The 17,680-nt window shown below is 56.7% G+C and overlaps 1 protein-coding gene across 4 annotated transcripts in view; it reads left to right on the top strand.

The window, feature by feature from the left end:
- Positions 1-17,680, top strand: part of ITPK1 (inositol-tetrakisphosphate 1-kinase) — a 155,018-nt gene that overhangs the window by 129,890 nt on the left and 7,448 nt on the right. For all 4 annotated transcript variants that reach the window (XM_027957339.2, XM_027957337.2, XM_042235392.1 and 1 more), the window contains 4 exons: positions 3,090-3,188; positions 3,473-3,513; positions 7,244-7,409; positions 12,948-13,015. In XM_027957339.2, the coding sequence (XP_027813140.1) occupies positions 3,090-3,188; positions 3,473-3,513; positions 7,244-7,409; positions 12,948-13,015 (374 nt within the window). The remainder of the gene's footprint in view (positions 1-3,089; positions 3,189-3,472; positions 3,514-7,243; positions 7,410-12,947; positions 13,016-17,680) is intronic.

Raw genomic sequence — 17,680 nt, 5'->3', positions numbered from 1 at the left:
GTTGTTAACAGTTTTTCATGTATTTTGGATACTAGACTCTTGGCAGATACATGATTTCCAAATATTTTCCTCCGTTCTTTGAGTTGTTTTCTTGATAGTGTCCTTCAAAGCACAGAAGTTTTAAATTTTGACAATGTCAAATGTGTCTATTTTTCACTTTGGTTGCTTGTGCTTCTGGTGTCTAAGAAACCACGTCTAATCCAAGGTCATAAAGACCTACACCTGTGTGTTCTTCCAAGTGTTGTATAGTTTTAGCTGAAATGTTTTTGCTGCGTCTATTGATAGGATTGTGTGAGTTTTGTCCTTTTATTCTGTTAATAGGAGCAGGCACTTTTCTGCTAGGGAGGCCGTGGTCAGTAGCCTGAACTTGGGATCCAGCTGCCCAGGGATGAGCCCCCCAACCACACCCCTTACTCACTGTGTGACTCTGGACAGGGAACTTCACCTCTCTGTGCCTCATTTCCCATATCTTTAAAATGGGAGTGACAGCACCTCCTTATGGGGCTCTCATGAAGGTAAATGATTGTTTTGCAGACTACGTGGAACAGTTTTGGCATGTTAACAAGTGGGGTTTCTTGACTGTTGGCCGTTAGCCGTGACATTAGGTGGAAAGCTTTGATGACCTGGGGTGGGGAGGGCATTGAAGGCGAATCTATAATAAAAGCCTAGACAGCGTACTAAAAAGCAGAGACATCACTTTGCCGACAAAGGTCCGTATAGTCAAAGCTATAGTTTTTCCAGTGGTCATGTATGGATGTGAGAGTTGGACCATAAAGGAGGCTGAGCGCCGAAGAATTGATGCTTTTGAACTGTGGTGCTGGAGAAGACCCTTGAGAGTCCCTTGGACGGTAAGGAGATCCAACCAGTCCATCCTAAAGGAAGTCAGCCCTGACTGTTCATTGGAAGGACTGATGCTGAAGCTTCAATTCTTTGGCCACCTGACGCAATGAGTCAGTTCATTGGAAAAGATCCTGATGCTGGGAAAGATGGAGGGCAAGAGAAGAAGAGGGCGAGAGAGGATGAGATGGTTAGGTGGCATCCCTGACTCAAGGGACATGAGTTTGAGCAAGCTCCGGGAGATGGTGATGGACAGGAAAACCTGGCGTGCTGTAGTCCATGGGGTTGCAAAGAGTTATACATGACTTAGTGACTAAACAACAAATGATAAAGGATTCACCTGCTCCAAAAAATCTGGAAGCTCTTAACAGGACGCCGTCTGTTTGCCTCCAGGGATCTCTGAGCCTTCCCGTGGGAGGGCTGGGGCCAGGATGGGTCCCCTGCCAGACCAGCTGGGTGCTGCCGCAAGCCCGTCTGCTGCCACACCCTTCAGTTTGTTCGGCCTGGAGTCTCACACCCCGTTAGGGCCTGGCTAGAGGGTATACAGCAGGGAGCCTTTGCACAGATCACCGCCTCCCTCCCTGCCTGCCAGCCCCTCACCAGTGTTTCCACCCCGGCTCTGACTCTGGGCAGGGGGTGCAGAAACAGGGCCCCATTTAGATAATGGCTTAGAGCTAAGAGCCAGGACACCCCACCCACTCCCTCCCTCGATGCTCTGATTTTCCTGGCTTCTCTCTTCCTGACCTGCCGTGTGAGCCCAGCTCCTTGTCCTACCCTGGATGTGACTGTCCAGTGACCTTAGGCAAGGACTGCCTCTGTTTCAGCCTCTGTGAGGAATATGAGTGCTCCAAGCAGAGGGCCCACCTTGCCGTCCACCAGGCCTCCTCCCTTCCCTGGGTCCCCGAGAAACTCTGCCCACCCCAGAATCTGCAGTCACTCTGTGCCTGTTTGGACTTTGGACTTTGCTGGTGGGGGGCGAGGAGGGAAATGAAAGCACGTTTAATATACCCTGTGTAATTCTTGGCACTTGCTTTTTATGAGATATGTGAAGCTGGATCGTACCTTGGTTTTAATGTTTTAATGTACTGACCTGCTAGCCAGCCAAGTAGCTAGAAGCTGTTGGAGACAAGCTGCTTTGTTGTTTGGTTTCCAAGTTTGTGGGTGTGTGTGTGTGGGGTCACCCCCCATCTCACTAATGCTCAGCCTTTCCCGGCCCCTGTGCCCAGAAATACAGGGTGGTCTTACCTCCTGAGGAGCCGGTGCCCTGACTGGGGACGGAGGTAGACAGAGTAGTAATAATAAGCCAGTGGTGCGATTTAGCAATCCGCAGAGATTCAGAATGCATTTTGTTTCCCCACGGATGGTTTTTTCTACCTTCACTTGGTGCCCCTGGCTCCAGGATCGTCCTGACAGAGCACACCCATCTTCCAGAGGTTATCAGAAAACTGAACATGCCAGGAACCCACCGGGTGGGTGTGCAGAGAAGGCGGGCAGCCCCCTGAGACTGAGGACTTAGGAAAGCAGAGGCAGGGGATCTGGGTGGGGGCTGGGCGGGGCTGGAGTCTGGCAGCCAGGGGAGGTCGGGAGTGTGTGCTTGTCCGTGGCCCATCCATGTGACGGCGGTGGCAGAAGCCCCTCTGTTAGGCACGAGAGGCTCTAGGAGAGGGGTCCCTGTGTGACAGCGAGCCCCTCTTCAATCCCTACCCAGCCTCAGCATCTCTTCCGCCCCTGGCCCTCCCGTCCCCATAGGATTATTTGCAGACTGCAGATGTGATGTATGCAAAGCCTTCAGCGGTGCGGGCTTTAGGCTAAGAGCTGAAGGGCTGGCGTCATCCTCCGATGATCATTAAGCCAGTACTGTGTATGGAGGGGCGTCTTCACTGCCCCCGGAAAGTGTTCATAGTTGATGGAGTGCAAATTCGAGTCACAAAACAGCATCCCGTTGTCAAGCGCTGTGTGTGTGCGTGCTCACAAGCCCAAGTGCGGACTGAGGAGGTAGAGTTGAGTCAGTCTGGTTTTCACTTTTCTTTGATCTTTAGGCTTTGCTGTTATCACGCGTCGGTCCCGTCCTTATGGGAATGCTGTTGACAGTAGTTAATGACTGTGCCCTCGTTCCTGGGGCACGTGTGCGCGTGTGTGTCTGCACGCCCACGGGTGACTTCGGGGTGTGGGCTGCTGGATGGGGTGGGCAGGGGTGTTGAGGGGCCCCACGGAGCAGACAGTGCTGACGCGGGCTTCTCCTCCGTCCCCAGACGACAGGATCTGCTCGCCGCCCTTCATGGAGCTCACGAGCCTGTGCGGGGATGACACCATGCGACTCCTGGAGGAGAACGGCCTGGCCTTCCCATTCAGTGAGCACCTGAACTCCTGGGGGTGGAGGGAGGCCTCGGCCGCCTGGGGAGGGCACAGCCCCGGTCCCTGGGTGGTAAGGGCCTGGCCTGATGGTGACCATCTAGAGCCCCTGAGGGCAGATGCTGGCCCTGGTGGAGTCAGCCTGTCTCCTCAGCTCCCCACGAGCCCCCTCCCTACCCCAGGGGCTGCAGGAGGTTTTGAGAGTTTCTCTCTGTATCTGCCAGGCTGGGCTTTGTAGGTGAGTAACCTTGCTAACTCCTGTTTTTCTCTCCCCCACCCACAGTTTGCAAAACCAGAGTGGCTCATGGCACCAACTCTCACGAGGTGAGTGGAGGAGTTGACGACTTGATAGCCCCGTCCCCCTCCAGCCCCCTGGCTCCCCTGCCCCTGCCTCCCCGCTCCACCCCGCTCCTTTCAGCTCACAGTGTCTCTCTGGGAGCCTGACAGCCCTGCTGCTAGATCCCACCACACCAGCTGGTGGCTCGGTACCCTGTCTCCACCTGCACCTTGGGCCTCTCCTGCTCCAAGTCTGGGATGGGCGTGCCTGCCCTCTTTGAGCCCATGCGAGCCACACCACCATCTGACCTTCCTCTGGCCCATCAGTGTCGGTCACTTCCTGCTCTGGGCCGGGCACAGGCCTGCCCGCCCCCCAACCCCAAAAAAGATCCCGTCACTGCCCCTAAGTCTGCAGGTCCTGCTGAATCGGGGAAGGGGGTGGGAGGAGGAAGGGGCTCTCGACCTGCTGTGCATGTGATCCCCCCACCCTCACGTTCATTCTTGTACTCACCCAGTGGCCATTCACCTTGGGTGCTGAGGGAAAGATGCCTGAGATGAGAGTCCTGCCCCAGCGGGGAAGACAGGGTCCCAGAGGCAGAGAGTGCCAGCGGGTATGGTGTGGGAGGCCGGGCGGAGGAGGCCTTCTCGGGGCAAGTGGAGCCGGTGGCCAAGCAGGGGCTCGGCTGAGTCTGTCACCGTCTTGGGGAATCACGTCTGGGACGTTGCCTCCAGGGGCACAGCCCAGCCTGGGGACCCCTTTGTGAGGCGCGTGGGCGGTAGTTGTTTGACCCTCCTGGAAGACCCTGTGGGAGAGCCTGTCCTGGGCAGCCCCACTATCAGAAATGCTCCCCCATGACCTTATGACGAAACGTGGACAAACCCAGCAGCGGCGTGTAGATTTAGGTCGTGTCTTTGTCCCTGGCGTGTATCTGTGGGGAAACGACTCTAAACAGAATATGTGTCCGAGTGGTGTGGTATATGCTGTGACGAAGCCGAGGGGTCCCTTTGCTTGTGGGCAGGAAGGTGGGGGCAGGAAATCCCTGCCTGCGGCCGAGGTCGGCTGTCTCCTGAGGTCTGGAGCCCTCGTGGAGCCTCCCCGTCTGGGCCTGCCTGGGCTCCGTGCCTGGGACTTGCTCCTGGGCCAGACCCAGGGGTGGGGGGACAGGAAGGCTTCAGAGCAGCCAGACCATGGCCCTGGAACCCACAGTCCCCTCGCCAGCACCGGACCCCCAGCCTTCCGCCTGACCCATCACACCACTGGACAATCCCTCTGTTGGTCAGTGCCTTGGGGTTGTTCAGGACAGAAGGGCAACTGCAGTCATTAGTGTGAGTAGACCATTCAAATGCAGAGCAGGTCAGCCTGCTGGGAGGGAACTGCTTCTGCTGTTGACACAACAGCTTTAGAGTCACTCCTACCTGGGACCGGGTCTGGCTGTGTGCACTGCCAGCTATGTGACTTTGGGCAGATGACCCAGTCTCTCTGAGTTTCTGTCCTGCACTTGTAACTGGGGATGTGATGGCTGATGTGAAGGGTAAGGGAGTTGCCAGTACTGCTGTGCTGCCCTGGGCTCTGGGCCAGGCAATATTTGATGCGTTGTAGTTAGCAGCAGCAGCGGCTTCCCAGGTAGCTCAGTAGTAAAGAATCTGCCTGCCATGCAGGAGACAGCAGCTCGATCCCTGCTTAGGGAAGATCTCCTGGAGGAGGAAATGGCAGCCCACTCCAGTATTCTTGCCTGAAAAATCCCATGGGCAGAGGAGCCTGGCAGGCTACAGTCCAAGAGTCACACATGACTGAAGTGACTGAAGCGGTGTAGCCAGTTTCCCTGCAGCCTGCTAGGTCTTTGCAGAAGGGGCAGGGGTCTGCTTCCTTCAGGAGAGTCTTGACTCCATCGGGTCAGCTTGACTTAAGGTGTTTCACCCCTCAGTTCAGCTTTCCGGGTCTGGCTCGTAGATGTACACATGTGCCATGGCCCCTTCTCCCCTTTCCCCATCCCTGGGGCTCCCCAGCCCACTGTGTGCTCTTTCTGGGAGGAGGGGGTTCCTCTGCTGGGTGGGCGTCAAGAACAGAGCTCCAAGATTGGGGTCTGGAGTGCTGCAGGTTCCTGGGAGGCTGGCAGCATCTGAGGACTGCCCCCTCTGGTGGGGCGCCCTCCGTGGCATGAGCCCAGAGGGGGCCAGGCTCCATCCCACCTCAGGGGTGCTTGGGGATGTTGAGTGCAGTGAGGACGGAGGACACCTCTGTGCACATGGTTAGCTTTACACTGGAAAGGGGGCTTTCCGATTGGGGTCCTCACCCGGACCCCAGCCTGCTGAGCCCTGCTTCTGATTGCTCAGTCCCTAGCTCAGTCAACCAAAATCAGGACGTTTTGTTTTGAGTTTATGTTCATGATTTGATTTATTGTTTTGGTGTAAGCGCTTGAGTTTGTTCCACAGTGAAATATTCCTTAAAAAAAAATATTGAGCCCAAAGCTCAGAGGACCCCCAAAGCTACCCCGTGGTGGCTCCTGATGCTATTTTACAGGGGATAAAAATGGAGCTTAAACGGCTTGCGCAGCAAGTGCCAGGTGCGGGACTTGAGCTCATATCTGGCTCTCCACTCTCATCGGCAGGCTAGGGAGCTATTCACTGTGGTGCGCACGTGCGCGCGCATACACACGCACACACTTGTTTCACTATGGTATATACACACACATTTGTTTCCCCATGTGGCCTGGATCTCTACCCCTGCCCCACCCAGCTGGGCACCAGGCATGTTGGGGTGGTGCTCTGTGACAGTTTGTTGAGAGGCGACAGCTAGTGTGGGCAGCCAGCTGTTCAGGCCTGTTATCCCCTCCCTGGGCAGTAGCCCTGGGCAGCTGGTGGCTCCTTGCTGTGGCCCCGAGGCCTGGATGAAACATTCATCATGGCCCCAGCACTGGCTGCTGGCTGTGGTGGGCCCTGGGCAGACCCAGCCTCAGCCCAACACAGGGAGGTTTTGTCCAATCGCCCCTCCCCTCCCCCACCCACCTTGACCTCTGTCCCCTGCCAGATCCTTCTGTTGGAGGCCTTTGTTCCAAGAGGAGTCAGGACCCAAGAGTGGAATGTTCCCATTCCTTAAGAGCTCGTGTGTAACGTGTCTGGGGCTGGGGGCTGCTGGACTCCATCCCTTTCTGGGCTCTGTCACTTGCCAGCAGCCTCTAAGTGCCTCAGGGCCTCAGTTTCCTCATCTGTAAAAGGGGCATGATGTCCGTGCCCACCTCGGGGCAGGATGTGAGGATGATACCAGGTGACTCAGGTAAAGTGATCATACCAGGGCCAGGCATGTCATGAGTTCTCAAGAGGCAGCTGTTGTCATTGTACAGGCTTTGAACCCAAGGCCTCCCAACCCCTGATCCCTTGTCCTCCGCTTCTTGCCCGCACCTCCTCGGTGGCCCACCTCCCACCGCCAAAGTCTTTGTAGAGGGATCTCTACAAAGAGGTCCTAAGGGGTGAGTAGTACACAGCCCAGGGGGACCCGTTCCATGGATACAGTGTGAGTAGTGGGATTGTGCAGTGCACAGCCAGCTCAACTGTACATGGCAGGCCTGACAGTGCAGGATTTCCAAACCCCCCACAGCAGGAGTGGATGGATGCCCAGGTGTTCTGCTCGAGGCCCACCCCACTCACTCTGGGTTGAGACTCTTCCTGGGGAGGCCTCGTGCACCGGGCTGGGATGGCCCTTGGAGGTGATGCTTTGGACAGTGATAAGGCCGAGGAGGCGGTAGACTCTGACCAAGCCCTTGGCCCCCTGTCTCCCCAGATGGCCATCGTGTTCAACCAGGAGGGCCTGAGCGCCATCCAGCCGCCCTGCGTGGTCCAGAATTTCATCAACCACAATGCTGTCCTGTACAAGGTATTTGTGGTTGGTGAGTCCTACACCGTGGTCCAGAGGCCCTCACTGAAGAACTTCTCCGCGGGCACGTCAGGTAAGTGGGCCTCACACTGTCCGGGATGCCTGTGCTCAGGGGCGCGGCTGGGACACGGCACCGGCCTCCTGTCCTTCGGCACTGACCCTGGTCGCCCTGGGTTATGTCTGGAGGGAGGAGAGGTGATCTGAAGGTTGGCAGAGTTGTGTCCAGTAGGTGAAGAGTTGTTGGAGCATGAGTGGGAAACCCGTGTCCCAACCAGGTCCGTCGAAGGGGCTCTGTGCACCTCAGCTACCATAAGCTCGGGGAAGAACTTGAGAGCTTTCTGTACCCAGGCCGCTTCCCAGGGCCCCTCATGATAAGGAGGCTCACCAAACACACGCTGGACTGGGTGACGGGCTCTTCAGGGCAGCCGGGAAGGGAGGGGGCCCGGTGTTTTGAGGGCCAGAGCACTGGCTGCTTTACCGTGTCTCCTTTTTCCAGCTGGGAAACACTGAGTCACCTGCTGCCTCTGCAGCCGCTGAGGTGGACGCGAGCTCTGTTAGGAGTTATGCTGGGGGCACGGGACTTGCCAGCTGTGGGCCCCGGGCGGGTCAGGAGTGGACATGGGTGGGGACCATATTGGTGAGCATATTCTGGACCAGTGAATGATGGCCCCAAGTGTCCCTCAGCTGTCACACAGTGGTGGCATTTGCAGGGAGCTGCCCCATCTGAGGGTGTCCTCTCAGGAGGCCAAGGGGCTCCAGGCCCTCAGCTTTTCTTCAGCTGCTCACCAGCTCCGGGTGATCCTTGGCTATCGCAAAAACTGACACTTAAGGATTTGGTGGTATTGGGGCCGCTCAAAAGACTGCTCTAGTGGTTCTGGAGGCTTCCTCAAGGCCAGTTCCAGGAACCTTTGGAACAGGGGCAGCGTCTCTGGAATAAGCCTGGTGATCTCCTGGACGGAGGACATGGGTCACCCCTGGTTTGCTCTCAGTCACTGTGCGCTTCTCTCTGCACGGAAAACCCGCCGTCAGCAGACGCGGTCCCGGGCTGCTGAGCAGACAGACGTGTCCGTCTGAAATCCCTCCGCCCGGGACTGCCTGTCACCGTCCGCTCTTCGTGGCTGCAAGCCACCCCTCTTGGATCAAGTCCAGCTGTTCCCGTCCCCTCTCAGCCATTCTTCCCGTTAACACAGCCCAGAGAGCAGACGCTTCGGAAACGTGTGTCTCTCTCCCCTGACCTTCTGAGTGCAGGCGGCTCTCGTGCTGGGCGGGGCTTTTAGGGCGTCCACATACCAGTCCCTGCTCCCACGCACTGGGGTGATGGAATGATTGGGGGTGGGGGACCAGTGTCGGGAAGGGTCTTTCTGTATGTGACTGTATATTAGCAAGAAACATTGTTAGCAGTTGTGGGCAGGATAAGGCCAATATTTTTTAATCCTCTTTATATTATTTCCTGGTTTTTGAGAATATGTTTAAATCTACAGCAAATGTATTAAGGGAAGAATAAGTTTACCTTATGCAATTGTTTCCCTTTTTTCTTATTTTACCCTAAATCACTCCATCTCTTAAAGAAACATACCACCTGGTTTCCTTCCTTTCCATGCAACAGTTGTCCCCCCCTTTCCCCTGGTTGCTAAGGGCTGGCTAGTTTCCGTCTGGGAACCACCAGTGGCAGGGCGTGAGCTCTGAGTGCTGTCTCAGAACGAGGGCTCCACATCTGTGTCTTCTCGTGGCCATTCTGGGCTGCCAGTTTACCGTAATACGCAGGCTGCGTGCTCAGTCGTATGTGACTCTTTGCAACCCTAGGGACTGTAGCCAGGCTTCTCCATCCACGAGATTTCCCAGGCAAGAATACTGTAGTGGGTTGCCAGGGGATCTTCCCGACCCAGGGATCGAACCTGCATCTCCTGTGACTTCTGCATTGCAGGCTGGTTCTTTACCGCTGAGCCCCTGGGAAAGCCCAAATGCGTTGACCGGGACTGAGCAGATCAGTGGAGAAACACAGGGCTAGCGGAGGAGTGTTTACTATGCTCAGGGAAGCTGAGTGGCTTTCTGTGTGTCCATCCCTCCATCCCCAAAGCTGATTCCGTGGCCACCATCTTCAGGGCATCAGGCCATCCAGCTGGTCTGGGTTTTGTCCTTTTCACACGTGTGTTCTCTTAACAGATGAAAAGCACAATGTACCAGTGGCCCTTAAAGCTGGACCAGCTGAGCAGGGGGCTTTGGGCCTCTGGCTGTTTCCAGCCCTCTCCCATCTCTCTGGTCCCTGCTGTCCTGCATGGCAGGCCCTCCAGGCTCCCCGTCCGCGCAGGGAGGTGGGGGCTCCTAGAGTGGGGTTCTTTTGACCTGCAGTCATTATGAGGATACCACCTCTCCCTCCACAGCTGTGTTCTTTTGGTTTTCAGGTGTCCTTTCGGTTTGCATCTGTTAGCACCTCTGAAGTCAGGTCAGACAGCCAACATCTCGCAGTTGCCTTGGCTGGAACCAAAGTGACGTTTTTACCGAGAGAGTTGAGGCTGGCCTGTGCCAACCCCTGGTCATGTTTCTCTGTGCCGCCTCCCCCCGCCCCCGTCCCCCTCCCCCCAGTACAGTGGGAGAAATATTTCCGTTTCTTTTCCCCTTCAGACACAGCGCCTTTGTTGCCTCCACTTCCTGGGCCTTTTTTCCCCTGGGGGTATGTACATAAAGGAAGGATACCGATGACCACATAGGGCAGGGGTCACCAGGCTTTTTTGCTGGAAAAGTCCAGAAGAAGTATTTCTAGCTGCGTCATCAGTCATGTTGCCTAAGAGCCCCTGTAGACAACACGTAAGTGAATGGGCGGGGCTGCGTTCCAATAAACCTCTGTTTACAGTCGCAGATGGCGGGGCCAGATCTGGTGATCTTTCATCATCGAGAACCCTGCAGGTGTAGCAGAGGCTGTATTTCCTTGAACCTGCCTCGTTCCCAGCCCTGTGCAGGAGTGAGGATCCAGCAGGGGACTGGATAGTCAGCCAGGTGTCCCACTTAGATTCTAGTGGGAGAAACTGCCCAGGGAAGAAGTCGTGAAAGGATGAACTGTGCACAGATGAGGGGCCCCGGAGGAAGCGGGGGGTCCTGGGACACCGCTGGATGAGGGGACCACTCGAGCAGGGCAGCCGGGGCTGGAGGTCTGGGAGGAGGTGTGGACCACTGTCTGTGGCGCCGTGACATGCTGCCCGCCCCCTCCCCCAAGGAGACATGTGAAGATGAAGCAAATTAAGCTAAGAAGGTGTGGCCGCAGTTCACAGCTGCACTAGAGTCGCGGGGATATTTGGGGGCTAGATGTGTGCCCTACTCTTCCTCTCTTGAACCTGTTTTCCTCATCTGTAAATTGGGCACAAAGACACCCATATTCCACTTATTGTCTCCCCTCTCCTGTGGACATTCGTGGTGGTTCTTCGCTGGGCTCTATGTGTCGCGGGACTAGCCCAGGAACAGAGAAGGGACGAGCTCCCCACGTCCAGGGTACTCCTGTGATCAAGGTGCAAAGGCCCAGCCAGGTTTATCAGCAGGGGATCTTGAAGCTGCCCGAGAAGCTGGCGCCATGGGATGCTCCAATCCTGCCTGACCTGTCTCGGCTTCCACAATCTTCCTGGATCACCAAATGGCTGGAAGCTGCTCCCTCTCCACCTGGGCTGCTCAAGCTGCACGTGGGGAGGGTTCTGAGCGAAGGGCAGCTCCCATCACCCTGCTGAACAGTCCTCTGGCTGGAGCCCCCAGTTCAGAGTTAGCCAGGAGGAGAAACAAGTTCCCTTTGAAATGGTCCACTTCGGATCTTGCCCCAAGAAGCTGCCGGGTGACATGGTCTGTCCAGTTCAATCGGCGCTGGGTACACCCCTCTGAGCACCCAGTTCTTTCCCTTTCTTGCATAGCTAAGCATCCACGTTGTTCTCTGTGGCTTCCAAGCCTCCCTGAACTGGCTGTGTCCACTTGCTCTGGGTGGCCCTTCTCTCCCCAGGCCTACTCTGCCACTCTGGCCATTGCCCTTGGGTCCCACCTGGTGGGTGGGAGGCGCCCTGAGCTCAGCGGGGCCAGGCTGGGCTACAGGCTGAGAAGGTGGGCAGTGCCTGCAGAGTCTGGAAGGCCCATCCCAGCTGCTTAAGCCCTGCTCTGACCTCTGGCCCATGGGGCTTGCTACCCCCGAAGGCTCAATCTTCTTGTTTGTCGGCGCTCAAGAGTAGAGGTCAGTGTGGCTGCTTGGCGCAAGTCCTGCAGGGTGTTTATTTTCCCCAGGCTCCTCCCCAGGACCGTCTCTCGTGCCCCCCGTCTGGACTGGCTCTGGTCGGAGCGGTAGGAGGACTGTCGGGCACACCGGGGCGGCAAGGGGCCTGCGTGCCCCGCTAGCGGGAAAGATGCCAGGTACATCTCAGCGCCTGCCTGCTTGGCCTCCGCCTGAATCACTTCCTCATGCATGATTGTTGCGGCGCTGTAACCCTGGAGCTGGCGGTGGGGGCGTTGCAGCCAGAGCAGGTGCCCCCGCAGTTCAGCCCCCGGCACTCAGCGGCGCCCAGCGGGGCCGTTCCTGTCCTGGGTCTCAGGGCTGAGCAGTGTGTCCTGGGGGAACGGGAGCCGCAACGCCTCACCCGGAAGGACCAAAGCAGAGGCTGCTGGGGCCACGTGGGGGCTTGTGGCCCGTGTCCTTCTCGGGGTGAGGTGGGGTGGGGTCCTAGTGTGATGATGGTCTTTACCAGGGCTCTCAGCCCTGAGGCTCCTGGTTTTGTGATCCGTGCATTTGCACACTTCCACGTGCTAGAGAGCATGTTTCTGACCAACTGGTGTGCCTCTACTCTGCAGGGCATGAATGAACAACCCTACTGCTCATCACTTTAATAGTCCTGGGATTGAGATGATTACTCTGCCTCTCCATGGGACTGAGGGGGCCCCGGGGGCAGTGGGAGCTGGGAGAGATGTGCAGGAAGATGTGGAGGGTACTTCAGGTGGCTGTGCCTGTTTCCAAAGCCAGGCAGAAATTATTCTCTATGCTCTCTTGGATGGATCCTACCAAAGCCCAAGTTCTGATTTCCTATTTTTTTCCCCTAAATAACTGGGAAACAGCAGAACCCTTTGTGTTTTAAACATTCACATGCCCTGTGGCAGCCTAAACATGCCTGAAAAGGCATTCCATGGGCAGAACCAGGAGGGGTTGGGGATGCTGGATTAAGTGGCATCAGTCGACCTCTTTTCTCTGGGCCTTTGATGTTCGCATATGCAGCATTTCCCCTTTCTCACTCAGCCCCCCTTTCTGGTGCTACGTCTATAAGATGCGCCGGACACTCTGGGGAAGGGGCCTAGGTATTGGGGAAAACCAGGTATGATATTGTAAGATGAGAGTGGAGGGGAGGTGGGCTCATCAAGCCATTCGTTGTTATATGGGAAGAAAAATTGAAACAGGAGCCCTGACTCGGCGCGTGTAGTCCCATGGTGTCCTGTCTCTTCGGGGTGGGAGGGGGCCCAGGTGGCTGCTGCTGGACCCTGAGCCCTAAGGCACCACGGCCTGTGGCTGGGGTGGTGCTGCCCCCTGGTGTCAGATGCTGGAATTGCTGTCTCTGCCTCGAGCTTCTAACTCTGGCTCCTTCCCGTCTTTGCGTTTCAGACCGAGAGTCCATCTTCTTCAACAGCCACAACGTGTCGAAGCCAGAGTCCTCATCGGTCCTGACCGCGGTATGTCCCTCCCGCTGAGCCTGGGGGTGGGGTGACGTTGGCTCTCCAGCGGGGCAGGGTGGCAGGACCTTCCCCGCCAGGCCGGGGACCCCCGGGGGCTCCAGAGACCCCCTCTTCCTTGCTTGCTTTGCGCCTCCGTGGCAGCAGCCGTCACAGCCGTGCCCGCTCACCCCTCACTCAGGCGGACGGTTGTCTAACTTCTCCCATGTGAGGAAGCCCCCCAGTTGTGAGGAATTTGAAGACCTGCTTTCTAAGCTGCCTTGTCCTGATTTACTCAAAAAAAAAAAAAAAAAGGAGGCAAGAGACAGCAGCGCGTCAGTTTCCCTTTTTTCTTTCCTTGTCTGTATGAGTCCAGTAGGCGCTTGCTGAGCTCCTGCTGTGTACTGCTGCAGCTGCCGGGGTGGCTCACGGTGGGGAGTGGGCTCTGGGCTGCCGTTCTGTCAATGGTGCTGGGCATCAGGCTCCATCCTCTGGCCTGAAACAGCCTTGCAGGGGTGGACAGATGTCCCTGCTTTCCTGAGGGGAGAGCTACGCTCAGCCAGGTTAGATAACTTGTCTAAACCCACAGGGCTCCTCATGCAAGGACACAGATGAGAGCTGACCCCAGATTAGTCTGATTTCAAAGCTGGGTCTTGCAGGAATTCAGGGTTTCTTACCTCCCTGACACTTGAGAAATCAACACTGCGCCATGCCCTGCTGTTCTTCCATGTCCCCAGAGCCGGTGGCCTCTGCCGCCACTGCCTCTGAACCGAGCCCTCCGCCTGGTCTCCAGCTCCCGTATGCCACAGCCCTCCCGGCCGTTCTGGAAGGGTTCGCCCGTGTCTCCTCTGCAGCGGACCCCTGCCTCTGGGCCTCATTCCCCTCTGTTCCATGCTAGGGCCTGTGCTTGCCCATGACCCACTGTCCCCCGACCCAGGCCACCGGTCCCATTTCTCGTTTGTTCCTGGTTCCTTTGAGGAGCCAGCCGTGTACCGAAGGTTCAACGGAGCACAGGCACGGCAGGGACCTGGAGTGGGCACCACCCTCCCTCGGGATGTTGATAGACGTAACCCGGGAATAAGCCCTGTGGTCAGGGACGCTTAGAGAACAACCAGATTCTAAAGAGAACCCCTCGGCGCCTGGCGTGCATATTCTAAGACTGAGATAGGTATTCTGTGCAAAAGAATGTCCTGGTCTCATGAAAGCTCAGAAACCTCAGGGTTCCTCCCTGCAAGGCTCCCAGACCTTATTTAGCCAGTGACTCTTGGAGGGGGTCAGCATTCCACAGCCTTACGGAGAATCTGTCCCTGCCGCCCCCCCCCCCCCCCCCCCAGCACAGTGTGGCCCTCGTCACCACTGGGTTGTTAACAGAGGCCAGAGGGTTACCGTGAGGGCTGGAAGCAAAGTTGTCTTCCTGGTTTATCACCCGCCTGTGACTCAGCCCGTGTCTCCATCTGCTACGTGGGAAAGGTCAGCCTGGAGACCTTTCGCAAGGCCTTCTCTCCACCTTCCAGCCCTGCTGTCATCTCTCCCTTCCCCTCAGCTCGTGACTGCTGTGTGGGGGTCCTCCAGGGCTGGTAACACATAAACGAGGAAAGGGAAACGCAGTCGGCCATCCCCTTTCCATTCGGGATGGTGGGCCCTCCTGCACAGACACGTGCGTTCCCAGGTACGGGTGTCCAGATGAGCCTTTAGCATCCTCCCGCCCCGTGGGGTCCCTCCAGTCCCCTTTGTGGCCTCATGCAGGTGCAGGGAGCCCTGCCTCCCTCCCGGGCCAGAAGCCCCCAAGGGTGGACGCCGCTCCCACCTGCCTGGCAGGCCCCCACACCAGTGCGGGCTCCTAGTTGAGAGCAACACTGAATGAGACAGCCTGGAGTCAGAAGCTCCACAGCCTTCCAGCTGTGGCGAGTCGAGTCGTCTTTCTGAGCCTGTTTCCCCAACATGCCCCTAGAATGGTCCTGGGACTCAGGGAGTCCCTGGATGAAAGCACCCCACACCATGTCAGGCTCAGTCAGTGTCGCTGACGGGGGTCCCCAGAGGTTCACCTCAGCACCTCCGTCGCCTCCTCGTCGCAGACAGGCAGAGGGCTGCAAAAGGATGTCTGAGGTCCCTTCGCTGAGCTGAGAACGCGCTTTTATAAACAGCCGGTCATGTGGCTTTTGTGACGGAGCAGCGGCCACGGGTCCCCTTGCTGCCGGGCCTGTGCCGCGGGCCTGACTCAGGAGCTTTGTGGATCCTCACCACAGTCCCTCAGCAGCAGTGTTTTTAGTATTCTGTTTACCGAGGTGAGAAAGCAGGACCTGGCAGGGACCATTACAGCTCAGAGCATGTGGCGGAGACTGGGCAGTGCCAGGCATCCCCAGGACCAGTGGCTGAGCTGCTGAGCCTGCACCACTGAACACAAGTGGGAGGCACGCACGGGGCGACCTCAGCAGGTGCCAAGCGGGCAAGTGCTGTCACAGCTAGGCTGATGCTGCCCCCTAGAACGTGGCTCCCCAGGGTGGGACGCCGAGGCAGCAGGGCCATGGGCAGGGGAACCTGCAGAGCTGGGACAGACGGCTCTCATGGTAGAGAATCATGGTGCCCAGGGGTGGGCTCCCTGCTCTGTGCATGTCTGGAAGCTCCCCATCGGCCACTCGGCTTCCTGTGCCAGGGGTGAGGGCCACGTGTCCTGTGGGTGCTGTCCAGGCTCTGTCCCAGCCTGGCTGACCCAGCCTCACTTCTTTTTTTTTAAATCCAGGTGAAAGTCATATAACATACAATTGTTTGTGGGTTTTTTAAAATATTTATTTACTTGGCTGCACCAGATCTTCACTGCAGCATGTGGGATCTAGTTCCCTGACAAGGGATCGAACCTGGGCCCCCTGAAATTGGGAGCATGGAGTCTTAACCACTGGACTGCCAGGAAGTTTCTCTCTGGTTAGTTATTTTAGTGTGGACAGTTCAATGGTAGTAAGCACATTCACAGCGTTGTACAACCACCACCTTTTGTCTAGTTCCAGAGACGATTTTCCTTTCAGGCATTTTCATCACCCGAAAGAGAATCCCATACCCACTGAGCCTCCCTCCTCACCCGCCCCCCCCTCCTCCTGGCCCCTGACAACCACTAATCTGCTTTTCGTCTCTATGGATTTACCTCTTCTGGACTTTTCCTTTTAAGGGAATCATACAGAAGGTGACCTATTGCATCTGGCTTTTTTCACCTGGCCTAATATTTTCAAGGTTCCTCCACATTGTAGGAAAGGGTGGCAGAATAGTCTGGGTAACCCATTCTGTTTATCCAGTCATCTGTTGATGGACATTCGGGTTGTTGCTGCCTTTTGCCTGTTGTGAATAATGCAGCTGTGAACACTGGCGTACAAGTTATGCACCTAGGGTGGAACTGCTGGGCCGTGTGATAATTCTCCATTTAACTTTTTGACCCAGCTTCTTTTTTTTATTTCTGGTGGATCAGCCCCTGTGCTTCCCCTTTGACCCCATCCCAGCAGCCTTAGGACGCTGGTATCTACTGAGTACCATGTATGAGCCCTATTCTGGCTGACCTAGGGCTGACACGCTGCCATCTGTGCCTTAAATGCAGGTGAGGCAGCTCCTGCAGCCAGACCTGTGCTGTCCCCACCGCTTAGACGACCTTGTGACTCCTCCCAGCTGTCTGGGGTGGAGGCCTCGATGGCCCTGATTGGCAGATGGGCAGACTGAGGTGCAGAGAGGCCAAGCACTTCTCTCTAAGACCACAGAGCTAGGAAGTCACAGTCCGGATTCAAATCCAGAGCCATCTACCTCAGTCCTTCCCAGGGTGATGTGCTGCTTCCTTCCAGGGGCCAAGCTTGAGCCCATGAAGACTTGCCTGTCCCAGGCCAGCTGTGATTAGAGCAGAACGTGAGCAGTGTCACGGTGGGGTCCCGGGGCCAGCCCCCCAGCTCTGCGTCGCCAAAGGCTGAGCTCAGACCCAGGAGCTGGGCAGGAGTGGCCGAGTAGACTCTGGAGAAGCTTGCTGAGCATGGGGAGTTAGGGTGGAAACACCAAGGTTAGCAACTTGTCTGGAAGGGGAGAACAACGAGTCCCACCCAGGAGCCCTGTGTCCAAACCTCTCCCCACCCAGTACCAGCTAGTAAATGAAGGCTGGTCCATGGAACCCACCGCCTCACAGCCTTGAGGTTCTGCCAACAATGGGCCAGTGCAGTGATGCTAACAAAAGCTCCCCCCACTGCCCACATCCTCCCCGACTTTTCCAGCCACTCCCAGCTCTCTTCCACGGATGGTTGCCTCGCACCTTTGCTTCCACTGTGCTCTCACCTGGGTCCCTTGGCCCAGCCACTGCAGTCTTCCCTTCTTCAAGGTGCAGCTCTTAGGTGTCCTGAACCACAGAGTCTTCCTGGGGTCATAGCAGACTCTCCCTCTCCTTCCTTCCTGCTAAGAGCCTTGTCTTTTACAGGCTCAATACCTGTGTACTAAGTCACTTCAGTTGTGTCTGACTCTCTGCAACCCCATGGACCGTAGCCCACCAGGCTCCTCTGTTCCTGGGGATTCTCCAGGCAAGAATACTGGAGTTGGTTGCCATGCCCTCCTCCAGGGGATCTTCCCAACCCAGGGATCGAACACGTGTCTCTCATGTCTCCTACACTGGCAGGCGGGTTCTTTACCACTAGTGCCACCTGAGAAGCTCATGGCTTTTACAGGCTAAAT

This window comes from Ovis aries, chromosome 18 (genome assembly GCF_016772045.2).
Source record: "Ovis aries strain OAR_USU_Benz2616 breed Rambouillet chromosome 18, ARS-UI_Ramb_v3.0, whole genome shotgun sequence".
In the NCBI taxonomy this organism is placed as follows: domain Eukaryota; kingdom Metazoa; phylum Chordata; class Mammalia; order Artiodactyla; family Bovidae; genus Ovis; species Ovis aries.
Note: the sequence above shows the minus strand (reverse complement) of the source record. Positions and strands in the feature narration are given on the sequence as shown.